At 48.8% G+C, this 13,269-nt stretch overlaps 1 protein-coding gene across 4 annotated transcripts in view; it reads left to right on the forward strand.

The window, feature by feature from the left end:
* Window positions 1-13,269, forward strand: part of LOC143925086 (E3 ubiquitin-protein ligase RNF14-like) — a 65,874-nt gene that overhangs the window by 32,924 nt on the left and 19,681 nt on the right. For 3 of the 4 annotated variants that reach the window (XM_077449675.1, XM_077449674.1, XM_077449676.1), the window contains exons 4-6: window positions 1,874-2,656; window positions 3,908-4,130; window positions 5,344-5,385. In XM_077449675.1, coding sequence (XP_077305801.1) covers window positions 1,874-2,656; window positions 3,908-4,130; window positions 5,344-5,385 — 1,048 coding nt within the window. The remainder of the gene's footprint in view (window positions 1-1,873; window positions 2,657-3,907; window positions 4,131-5,343; window positions 5,386-13,269) is intronic. The other variant, XM_077449677.1, reaches the window with a different exon arrangement.

Here is a 13,269-nt window from a genome sequence, read left to right on the forward strand (position 1 = left end):
ATGCATTGGCCTCATGCATTGGCTGAGATGTGAGCATTTACATGCACCAAAATTCAGGGTGCTGAGGCACCATGTTCTTTTGAAGAAGGGTTCCACCTCTGATTCGCTTAACTTTGAAGAATAGGCTGATGTTAGGCTTAAAGAGGAACCCCTCCTCATCTCCACCAAGCCTCCTCTTCATAACCCCTCCTCATCTCCCCCAAGCCTCCTCTTCATAACCCCTCCTCATCTCCCCCAAGCCTCCTCTTCATAACCCCTCCTCATCTCCCCCAAGCCTCCTCTTCATAACCCCTCCTCATCTCCCCCAAGCCTCCTATTAATAACCCTCTTCATCTCCCCCAAGCCTCCTCTTCATAACCCCCCCCTCATCTCCCCCAAGCCTCCTCTTCATAACCCCTTCTCATCTCCCCCAAGCCTCCTCTTCATAACCCCCCCTCATCTCCCCCAAGCCTCCTCTTCATAACCCCTTCTCATCTCCCCCAAGCCTCCTCTTCATAACCCCTTCTCATCTCCCCCAAGCCTTCTCTTCATAACCCCTCCTCCTCTTCATAACCCCTCCTCATCTCCCCCAAGCCTCCTCTTCATAACCCCTTCTCATCTCCCCCAAGCCTCCTCTTCATAACCCCTCCTCATCTCCCCCAAGCCTCCTCTTCATAACCCCTCCTCATCTCCCCCAAGCCTCCTCTTCATAACCCCTCCTCATCTCCCCCAAGCCTCCTCTTCATAACCCCTCCTCATCTCCCCCAAGCCTCCTCTTCATAACCCCTCCTCATCTCCCCCAATCCTCCTATTAATAACCCCTCCTCATCTCCCCCAAGCCTCCTCTTCATAACCCCTCCTCATCTCCCCCAAGCCTCCTCTTCATAACCCCTCCTCATCTCCCTCAAGCCTCCTCATAACCCCCCCTTGCGCTCAGGCAAGTAATTAGCTAGGTGGAAAATTGTCAGGCGAACATCGCTTGCATCCTATCTGATGCACGGTATGTTTCGGTATGCAGACCGGTGTAGGTGGTGACTGGTAAAATACAAAGATGAATAAGAAAAAAATATTGTGCAGGTAGAAACATAAGAGCTGCTGGGAACAACACAATAGAACAAATTGTGAAATAACTGAATAAAACCCCAACGTTGCCACGCTAAACATTCAGAATTAAAAATAAGGAAAAAAGTCTATATGGTGAAACAATTCGTGCCGTTCTCCATGGGGAACATTGTAAAGCGCTATATAAATCATGTACAATAATAATAATAATAATAATAATAATGGGGAAGAAAACAATAATCCGAAATCCAAAACTCACGTGATGTATATCCAATGTGAATGAATAAGGCAAATGAATATACTGTACCAATCACCCAGATGAACCTCCACCAGAAACCATATAAATGGCCTCCTTACCGGAAACTTTAGACTCCAAATTATAAAAGTCACAAGGCGCTGTTCACAAGCCCAATGATAAAACAAAATGGTCCAATCTCTCTCCCCTGTTATGGTAGTGGGGTTAATGTCATGGATGATTTCTCCATCACAATGACCATGTGGAATAGATAAAGAATGCCCACATAATGTAAAACGTCATCAGGGGTCAATTCTGATGAAATGCATAGGGTGGAGTCCATGTCTGTGACTTCAGGACGCTCGCGGAGGTTACAACCCATGTGGATTGGTTCACGGGAACTTTTTTCTTTGTTTATAAGCTGGATCATATCTGCAATATTGTGACTTTTTAGCATTATTACATTCGAAATAATGGATTTACAGTTTTACACTGTGGTGTTTTTAAAAAAATGCTGCGTAAATACTGCGTGACATAAAATATTGAAGTGACCTCCATTTTTATATTATTCTAACTCCTTCAAACTCTACATTTCAGCTTACACTTCTGTGCCAGGGGTTAGACAATCTCTGGGAGGAGAACAGAGGAAGTGTTGTTTTGTTTGCTTGGATGCAGTTTCTGAAGGAAGAGACCCTTGATTACTTGAATATAAAATCACCTTATGAAGTTCAGTTTACCAATAATGGAATGCACACTTTGATGGAGGTCGAAGAGGAAGCAAGTCTCTGCATTGCTGCAGCTGCTCCTGAAGAGGAAGCAAGTCTCTGGATTGCTGCAGCTGCTCCTGAAGAGGAAGCAAGTCTCTGGATTGCTGCAGCTGCCCCTGAAGAGGAAGCAAGTCTCTGCATTGCTGCAGCTGCCCCTGAAGAGGAAGCAAGTCTCTGCATGGCTGCAGCTGCTCCTGAAGAGGAAGCAAGTCTCTGCTTTGCTGCAGCTGCCCCTGAAGAGGAAGCAAGTCTCTGCATTGCTGCAGCTGCCCCTGAAGAGGAAGCAAGTCTCTGCATTGCTGCAGCTGCCCCTGAAGAGGAAGCGGTTGACAGACGGGCTATTCAAGATGTCCAATCGGTGTATGACCTCATCAGACACATATTGGACTTTGATGAGAGCCAACAGAAGAAATGCTTTGACAGCAAACAGTTCTTATGCGATATCTGCTTCTCTGAGAAGCTTGGCAGTGATTGTACGTATTTTAAGGACTGCAGCCATGTGTACTGTGATAACTGCCTTAGAGACTATTTTGAAATTCAAATCAGAGATGGACAAGTCCACGCCCTAAATTGTCCAGAACCCAAGTGCACGTCAGTCGCGACACCTGCCCAGGTAACATGTTTATTTTATTTAGCGAACCATGCAGACATCAATTCATGGTGGCTCCATATTTAGCTAACCATGCAGACATCAATTCATGGTGGCTCCATATTTAGCTAACCATATAGACATCAATTCATGGTGGCTTATGAGCTGAGGCCGGTCGCTAAAACCCAATGAGTGGAGAGATGCAAGATGTAGAGCTGAATAGAAGTAGCAGAACTGGTGCAATGATGCTTACCCACTTGGCTCTTCTGTTTGGCCCTGTGTTCTTTGGTCACATGGCCAAGCACAATGGATGCACAGAGAACTGTCCATGTATCATGTACTGTGTCCTGTAACTTCCTTCAGTAGCTCTGCAATGGAGAATTCAGCACACTTTGTAAACTACTGCAGGTGGGTGGCCTAATAAGCCTTAGTTTGCACGTGTGCTGTTACCAGGGCGGAGGATAGGGTCAGCAGATTGTAAGGCTGTATACAGGAGATTGCAGGGCAGTGAGTGTACAGTGGGTCAGCAGGGCAAAGCATGAGAGATCTGCAGGAGAATGTACAGGAATCGGTAGGGTCGTGTACTGGGGGGTCAGTAGGGCAGAGGACAGGAGCCAGCAGGGCAGAAGACAGGGGTCAGCAGAGTGGAGGAAAGGGGTCAGCAGGGCAAAAGACAGCAGTGCGCAAGACATGGGTCAACAGGGAAGTGTACAGGGGGCAGCAGAGCCAAAGATAGGGGTCATTAGGGCAAAGGACAGGGGTCAACAGAGCCAAGGATAGGGGTCATCAGGGCAAAAGACAGGTGTTTGAAGAGCCAAGCATAGGGGACATGAGGGTGAAGGACATGAGTCAGCAGAGCAGTGTACAGGGGTCAGCTGAGCCAAGGACAGGGGTCACCACTGGCAGGACAAAAGTTACTACTAGCAGTACAGAGGACAGGGGTCATATCTGGCAGGGCAGAGGACAAGGGTCACAGTTGGCAAGGCAGAGGACCGGGGTCATTGCTGGCAGGGCAGAGGCCAGCGCTGGCAGGCCAGAGGACAGGGGCCACCGCTGGCAGGCCAGAGGACAGGGACCACCACTGACAGGGCACTCCGCAGAGCTCCATCTCCCATCCCTGCACTGTACACAACCTGAGCACAGGCAGCAAGATCTCCTCCCAACACAGCACATAGCTAAAATCTGGATTTATTGTTCTCTGAATAGTGAGAATGTGGAGACCAAAAACAATTGACATTAAAATCCATAAAAATATAAATTTGTGTATTTTTGCAGGTAAAGAAGCTGGTTGGAGAAGAATTGTTCAGCCGCTATGATCGTCTCCTCTTGAAGTCTACTTTGGAGATGATGACTGATGTGGTTTATTGCCCTCGTCCGAGTTGTCAGACTCCTGTAATGCAAGAGCCAGGTGGCACAATGGGTATTTGCACAAGCTGTCAGTATGCTTTCTGTACACTTTGTATGATGACCTACCATGGACTCTCCAAATGTAAAGGATGTAAGTCTACGCTGGATTTGTAACAAAGATTTTGTGTTTTATTTTTTTTTTTATTTTTTTTTTCATCTTACCATAGCCTGGCCACCAGCTAGGTGAAATGACCCTTGTAATGCACAACATGGCCATTAACTAACGCAGAGATCCTCTCCTGACTCCCACGTCTACACCCAAATGTCCCACCTTCTCTCTAATATGTTTTGTTCTTCTCTTGTGTTGGTGGTGCTGGATTCTAGGGCTTTAAGTGAGGCTGGGGTCCTACTTTGTGTCTCTACCTCTACCTATTCATCCTTATAGTTGAGTTTACCGTGCTTCAGTTCTCTTAGCCCTTGTACACACGGTCGGAGAATCCGTCGGAATGTGTCCTATCGGACCGTGTCGTCTGATAATCCGACTGTGTGTGGTATGCATCGGACTGATATCCGTCGGACCCAATTTTCCAACATGTTGGAAATATTTCCCGACCAACTGGGCCGGTCGGACCTAATCCGATCATGTGTAGATAATTTTGATCGGACCAAGTGCCACGCATGCTCAGATCAAATTCCTACATCAAAGCTATTGGCTACTAGCCTGAATGTAGTCCCGTCGTAACGAAATTACGTCATCACGTTCTGAAAGATCGGATTTTTCGACAACTTAGTCCGACCGTGTGTATGCAACAGTTTTGGACAAGATCCGACGGACAAAATCCGACGGAGAAAATCCGACGGATTTGGTTGTCGAAATCTCCGACCGTGTGTACAGGGGCTTACTGTGGTCAGATGTTAAAATTTCTGGTCCATTTTCTCATTATCATATTGAGGTGCAAATAATAAGACCATCAGGTTTGTTGCTGTTGGGCTGATTTCTTCTACGTCAAGTCATGGAAATGGAAATGGAAATGATTGGAAATCACTTCATGTGCTATTTTGTTTTTCATGTGCTATTTTGTGCTTTTTCTCTTCATGTGCTACTTTGTTACAAAACTGGCATGCACCAAGGATAAAAGAGTCCAAATTCAGTTATTAGTTTATATTAAAAAAACAGTCAACGCTTAAAAAACTGAAGCATGCTGGTTGTAGGATGCTGGTTGTCATGGTCTGGCCTACGGTTTATTGTTTGTCATTGTCCTCCCTTCCCTTTCCCAAATCCATTCTATGCTCTTGTACATTCAGTTAAGGTAATCTACATACAGCCTATGATTTTAACTCGCCTCATTGACCTCTTTTTTTAGCAGAACCCATGGATCCTACATCTGAAGAGCCTACTGATCCAGGTAACTTAATTTCTTGAAAGCATGTGATACACAAGATTACTTGGTATAACAGCAGGGGCGTAACTATAGGGGGTGCAGCCGTCGCGACCGCAACTGGGCCCTGTGCTGCAGGGGGCCCATGCAGCCCCCTCTACATATGGCCGGCAGCAGCATAGGCAGCTAGGGGTACCAGTGCACCATGGGTGGGTGGAGGGTGACTACCCGGCTCCTTAGAGTACCCCTCTCCTGCTCCATGCATTGCCGCTCAGTCCGATGTCTGTTCTCCCCAGCCAGAGAAAAAAAAACTAATAAAAAATAAAAACTACTGATGCCAGTGGTGGAACTACAGGGCTCACAAAGGTTATACCTGTGACCACGCCCTGGAGTTCCACCGCCGGACTCGGAGGGAAAGGCCCTGGCTGGGGTTTAGGGGGGGCCCTTCATGGTTTCTTGCATCGGGGCCCTGAAGGTTCTAGTTACGCCACTGTATAACAGATTACGGGGTTCTAGTAACCATTTGAAGACCAGGCCTAGTCTAAAACATTTTTGTTTACAGGTAAAAAACAGCATTCATTTGCTAGAAAATAGTTACATAGTTTTTTTTTTTAACAGAAACGTTTTTATTGGTCTCTGAACGGATACAGCAATGCATCACAGCGTGTTTTTACATATAGAATATAAAATACAACGTAACAAGCACTAAATAGAGAAAAAAAAACAAAGCAACAAAAAAAAAAAGGGGGAAAAAGAAAAAAGGGAAACAGAGCAAAACCGTTCAATAGAGTATAGCGTAGAATCAGATTTAGCAGTCACATTCTGCGGAACATTTCCGCACCGCATCCAATCCAGTATACATAGGGGACAACTCTTTAGTTTGGCTGCTGCAGAGGTCCAGGTCATTTGATCCCAATCTAATACTCAACCTTCTACATTAGGTCAGGGTGAGGAAAGGAGGGGCCCGTGAAGGCGGGGGGCCCATAAACCCGAGGACTAGCTCATCAAGAGCGGACAGGCTTGTGCCTCACTCCTGCACCCAACATCCCCAGATCTTAGTAAACTTCTTAGGGCATTTACGACTCATATAGGTAAGCTTATACAGTGGGAGGGCAGAACCAATCAAGGCTTTCCAGTGGGTTACACTGGGTGGGTCCGATTTCTTCCACTGCATAAGAATGGTCTTTCTGGCATAAAATGCTGTATAGAACACAAACAGCTGTTTATGTATATTCGGCGCCATCCTGTCACACACGCCCAATAGTAAAACTACCAGATCTAATCCCACGGAGAGGTCCCCAACTTCGTTGATCTCCCGCACCACACCTTCCAAAATCGTCTTATAACCGGGCACTCCCACACCACATGTATAAAAGACCCCACTTCAGTGGTACACTTCGGGCATCTATCTGAGTATCCCACAGACAGGCGTTGCGGGGTATAATACGCCCTGTGAATAAATTTCAACTGTATGTGCCTGTCCTTAGCTGATATCATCAGTGGCAAGTATTGTTGTAGCCCCATCTTCCCAATCATCAGTCGCCAGGGTGGGGAGGTCCTCCAGCCATTTCTGGAAGAGGCTAGGTCCCCCCCTGGCCGACCCCGTCGAGATCCTAAGATAAAGAGAGGAGAGGACACGATCCGCCTCCTGGGCCATGAGAAATCTCTCGACGTTGTGGGAGTGCAGGCTTACTCCTGCAGGAAATTGTGCTCTTAGGGCATGGCGTAGTTGTATGTAGCGAAAAATCATTCTGGAGGGGAATTGATATTCTTCTCTAAGGGAATCAAAGGGTATAAGTGAGCCCCTAGGCATCATCTGTTGCAGAGTTGTGACACCATATCTAGCCCAGAGGGCGGGGTCCGGGACCGATTTGAGATGTTTCAACCGTGGATTTCCCCACAGTGGAGTATGTGGTGACAGTGCGGCGGGCAGGTTCAATCAAGTCGTAACCTGAGCCCAAACCCGAAGCGTAGTTCGCATAGGGGTAGTGACCTCAGGGTGAGCCTTCGGCCCTCTATATACTAAGGTACTCAACGCAGCATGGGAGCCCAAAATCGCCGCCTCCAAATTGACAGACGGGTTACAGCGGAACTGCCTGAACCACCACTGCACCGTGACCAGTATAGCTGCCCAATAGTATTCTTTTAGGCAGGGAAGGGCTAGACTCCCAAGGGACAGGGCCAATTGGAAGGTAGTTTACGCTATTCTTGGGGTCGCCCCGGCCCATATGAAGGTATTCACCACCTGATCTACCTTCCTAAAAAAGGAATTTGGGATTGGGACAGGGGTATTACGAAAGACATATAGAAATTTCGGGAGAAACGTCATCTTGAGCAGATTGACCCTCCCCACCGGTGTGAGGGGTAGAGTTTTCCACACCTGGCACTTAGCCATCAGGTTCTGTAGGACTGGATAAACTTTATCTGTCAGATACCCCCTGAACTCCCTCTGAACCTCTATTCCCAAATAGCAAAATGTATCTACAGTCCGCAGTGAGGTATGGGCAGATACAACGAGGGGAGCGGGTGACAGGGGAAACAGTAAAGACTTATCCCAGTTGACGCGCACCCCTGAGAAGGAGCCAAATTCGTCTATGAGCTTAAGGGCTGTTTCCAATGTCGAGGACGCATCTGGAAGATAGAGGAGAGTGTCGTCCGCATATAGCAAAAATTTTTCACACACCGGTCCCATCCACAGCCCCCCCACCTCCACCGAGTTGCGCAAAAGCACCGCCAGGGGTTCAATAGCAAGTGCAAACAGGCCCGGGGAAAGAGGGCATCCCTGCCTTGTACCCCTACCCAAGGAGAAGCCCTCAGACAGTAGGCGGTCGGTGCGCACTCTGGCAGTGGGATTCCTATAGAGCAGTTTAACCCAGGAAATAAATTGGAGTCCAAAGTTAAACCTCTCTAGGACTTTCCAAAGGAACTGCCACTCAACCGAGTCGAACGCCTTTTCGGCATCCAATGAGGCGACGACTTTTTGTGAATCTTCAGCGGCAGCAAGGGAAATATGAGTATACAAACGTCTGAGGTTTATGTCAGTACCCTTGCCCGGCATAAACCCCGTTTGATCACCCTGAATCAGTGTTAAAATGACCGAATTGAGTCGAGTAGCTAGGATTTTAGTGACAATTTTGGCATCTACGTTGAGTAGTGAGATTGGGCGGTAAGTGGAGCACAGACTCGGGTCCTTGCCGGGTTTGGGAATTACTACAATGATTGCCTCAGACATCGTAGCCGGTAGCTCTCCCTCCCGCAGCAGGGCATGTAGCTGGGGCACCACCAGTTCAGCGTTGGTCTTATAGAACTCAGCGGGAATCCCAGCCAGGCCCGGGGTCTTTGCTGACTGGAGTGCAGCCACAGCCGTCTGTACCTCCTTAAGCGTAATGGGGCTATCCAGTCTGACACGATCCACCTCAGAGAGCGCTGGAAGTGCCATACGGTCCAGAAAATCATCCAGTGCCTCAGGGATGGACGTGGCTCTAGACGTGTACAAAGCTTGATAGTATTGCGCAAAACGACCATTGATGAGCTGCGGAGTGGAAATCAGCTCTCCTTGCTCCCCTCTGATATTCGCTATATGGGAAACGTTTGATCGCTCCTTGGCCAACCAGGCCAGAAGCCGACCTGTCCTTTCACCCTGCTCAAATATGCGTTGCGATTGGTTCAGAAGTATTTTTCTGGTGGCTTCGGTGCGAAGCAGCGAGATTTCCCTATGTGCCCGCAGGAGATCTGCATAGGTTGCTTCATCTCCCTCCTGTACATAACTAGACTCAAGCCTCAACGCCTGCCCCTCTGCCACCTCCAATGCTAGTCTGGTATCCTTCCTAGCTCTAGCAATGGACGTTTGGTACTGTCCTCTAACATAGGCTTTATATGTGTCCCATAGTATAGGCGGCCCCGCTGTGCCTCTATTATGTCCCCAGAAGGCTCCCAACTCCACCGCCACTTCCGGGGCCACCCGTTCATCAGTCACCCAGTAACCCAAGAGCCTCCACAAGGCAAGCCCAGGCGGGAGACCCATCTCCAGCTGTAGCAACAGGGGTGCATGATCCGAAATGCCTCTAGGCAGGATTTGTATCCCAAGGGTGTGGGAGATCAACATATCCGAAGCCAGTATTAAATCTATTCTGGAGAAAGTAGCATGTGTGGCAGAGTGACACGTGAATTGTTTAACACCCGGACACTTCTATCTCCATATGTCTGTTAGCCCGTACATCCCCATTCACCTCAGCAAGGGGGAGTCCCCTGCACCATCAGCCTGTAATCTATCTATGGAAGGAGCAGGCGCCATATTAAAATCTCCAGCCAGCAGCACCCCAGCCCCTGGGTATAGTGCCATAATTGGGGTCAGTCTATGCATGAGCTCCATAGTAGCCCCGGGGGAGTGTAAAGTACAATAAGCAGCACCTCCGTGCCTTCACATGTCACGTGTAGGGCTACATACCTACCCCCCGGGTCTAGATGAAGATCTGGGAGAGTAAAGCTAAGGGACTTATGCACGAGAACACTAATGCCCCGTACACACGAGCGGACTTTTCAACATCCAAAGTCCGTCAGACCGAGTCCGTCAGACTATCCGATCGTGTGTGGGCTGCAACGGACTTTAGCTTCGCAAAAGTCTGACGGACTTTAGAAATGAAGCATGCTTCAAATTTTCCCGACGGAACTCCGCCGGACCCGGTCCCCGTCGAAAAATACGCTCGTGTGTATGCTACTCCGACGGACTAAAACCGACGCTAGGGCAGCTATTGGCTACTGGCTATGAACTTCCTTATTCGAGTCGGGTCGTACGTCATCACGTTCGAATCCGTCGGAGTTTAGTGTGATCGTGTGTGGCCAAGTCCGTTCGGCCGAAAAGTCTGTCAGAACTCCGGCGGAATTCCGGCGGAACTCCTTTGGAAGTCTGTCGGACATAAGTCCTCTCGTGTGTACGGGGCATAACTCCTCTAGAATATGTAGAGTAGGTAGCGTGGTAATATGAGCCCACCCAGGGTTTCTTGAGGGCCAGTATCGTACTCCCCACTAAATGTGTCTCCTGGAGTATGCAGAGATGGGGTGCATATTTCTTAATATATGTAAAGACCAAGAACCTCTTGTGTTTAGAGTTCATCCCCCTAACATTCCAGGAGAGAACCTTCAGCGGTACCATGGCGGGTCAGTGAACATAACTGCCTGAAACATACCAATTACCCTTACCCCTACCAAAAGGACCCCAGGACCTCTCCTATACCGGATCCCCCCTCGACACCAGTGTATCAAAAGGAGTAACAATCCATCTGCTAGATACTGAAAACAACATTGAAACATGTCATATAATGAGTAAATAAACCATACGCTGAAAAGTAAGATCATGACCAAAACCCTGTCCCTCCCACCTCCCCCCTCCCTGACACCACCCCCCAAACTTCGGTGTGTCTTTAACCCAAAACATAGCCTCCCGGTATCAACCATGGGGGTGCGTGTAAAACCCAGCTCCATGAGATTCCAGTCAGCACACCGAATCCGGCTCAGTCTACAGCAGGATAGACGGTCGGGGACACAGGCTTAAACAAAAACTGTTACCAACCAAACAGAAAAAATTATGCAGGTATATAAAAAAAAGATTAATAAAAGGAAGAATAGAAAAGTCTTGTGTACCTTGTCTCCCTCAACGGTGCCATGCCTCAACCTCCCTGATGCCCGAAGAACCCCCCACCCTCAGTCCAGCAGGTAGGTCATGGAGAAGAGGAATAGTCAACAGGTACCTGCATCCAGGTGGCGGCAACTGCAAGGAAACCCCGTCAGTACCCGCAATTGGTGCAACGTGCAACCAGTAACATGTAGGAGACACAAGGTAGCTTGCAGCAACTTCAGCCCCTGGGCAGCGAATCCAGCCATTGAGATGCATCCTCTGGGGATGTAAAGAACCGCACCGTCTCACCATCTTGGACTCTGAGTCTGGCAGGGAACATCATGCTGTATTTAATGCGGCGGTTCCGGAGGTTCAACTTACCATGATCAAAAGAGCGTCGTAATTTCTGCGTATCAACGGAATAGTCCGGAAAGATCATAAGTCGTGCGCCCGCATGTTGTAGGGTCTCAGCCTTCCGCGCTTCCCGCAAGACCTGGTCCCGGTCACGATAATTCAGCAAGCGGAGGATGAATGTGCGTGGAGGAGCTCCCGGCGCTCCCCGGGTAGCAGGCAGTCTATGTGCACTCTCCACTGCAAAGAACGGTGAAAACTGCGCACGTGGTAAGAGGTCTCGCAGCAGCCGTTCTGTGAAGGCCTGGGGGTCCGCACCCTCCACTCCCTCTGGCAGGCCCACAATGCGGAGGTTATTCCTCCGATTTCGGTTCTCAGAGTCTTCTGCTCTGCTTTCCAAGCTTTTAACCCTGGTCTGCAGCGTGCGGATAGCACCGGAGTGCTCCCTCAGGGTGTCCTCCGCGTCCCCCACCCAGCGCTCTGCCTCCGTCAGCCGGGCGCGAAAAGTGTCCATGTCGCGGCGGATTAAGCCGACATCTAGCTGTACCGACTCTATCTTACCCATCAGGGCAGTTTGGCGAGTCGTTATCGCCTGCATAAGTGCAGCGAAGTTTGATTGCTCCATCAGGGCAGGGTCCGGGCACTCCGTTTGAGACGTCATGTGCTTGGGAGGCTGCGGGCCTGCAGGAGGGCCCAAGTCAGTCCGGGGCTTAGATTTAACCACTGCGGAGCTCCTCCGGGTGTTCGAAGAGCTCCGTCCTTTGGTCATCCCCTTCAGGGAGCGATCCTACGGGAATACACCGAGCAGGGCAGCTAGGTTGCAGGGATCAAGTTAATAGAGCGGAACACTCAGCCGGAGCTCACTCAATGTGCGTCCTCTCAGTCGGCCATTTTAGACATGCCCCCCATAGTTACATAGTTTCATAGTTAGTAAGGTTGAATAAAGACACCAGTCCATCCAGTTCAACCTGAGTGAGTGTCTACAATTGTCCCTATCCCTGTACATTGCACACTCACATCGGTCCCTACCCTCAAGGAGCCCACAATCCAAGGTCCCCATTCATACACTAGGGTCAATTTTGGACAGAAGCCACATATCCTACCTGCATGTCTTTGGAGTGTGGGAGGAAACCAGAGTACCCGGAGGAAACCCACGCAGGCACAGGGAGAACATGCAAACTCCAGGCAGGTAGTGTCGTGGTTGGGATTCGAACCAGCGACCCTTCTTACTGCTAAGTGAGAGTAATAAATATATAATCAGCTGGGAATGAAGATGGCCAAAAAGTTAGAGGGGTTTTTAAACTAGGCGATGGGGGGGAGGGTCCAGAGGTAGTGATAGTCAGTGCGGACATATTCCAGAGGGTAGTATTGGGGGCATTATTGGTAGGTTGACCAAAGCACATAAACCCAGGGTAAGTATAGTAGCAAGTCCTAGTTGCAATCTCGGAACACACAATAAAAGGATAATATGCGACCGGTCTAAACTATTTGGCATGTTCACAAATGCCAGGAGCCTGGTGGACAAGATGGGTGAACTAGAGATACTGTTGTATGAGGAGGATTTAGATTTTGTGGGAATTCCAGAGACCTGGTTCAACATCTCTCATGATTGGCTGGCAACCATTCAAGGGTATACCCTTTATTGCAAGGATAGAGAGAGTAAAAAAGGGGGAGGGGTATGCTTATATATCAAGTATAATGTACAAGTGAATGTGAGAGATTATATCACAAAGGGAGCTAGGGAGAAGGTGGAATCCTTATAGGTAGAGCTCCAAAGGGATGAAGCTAATACTGGGAGTATGCTATAGGCCCCCTAACCTGAGGGAGGAAGGGGAGACACATCACCTATCACAAGTTGGATTAGCAGCAAGGATGGGAAGTGTTATCATAATGGGGGATTTTAATTATCCAGACATAGACTGGGCAGAAGGAACTACGCATTCATC

This window comes from Lithobates pipiens, unplaced genomic scaffold (genome assembly GCF_037356315.1).
Source record: "Lithobates pipiens isolate NorthernLeopardFrog02 unplaced genomic scaffold, aLitPip1_a1.2 Scaffold_22, whole genome shotgun sequence".
Lineage (NCBI taxonomy): Eukaryota > Metazoa > Chordata > Amphibia > Anura > Ranidae > Lithobates > Lithobates pipiens.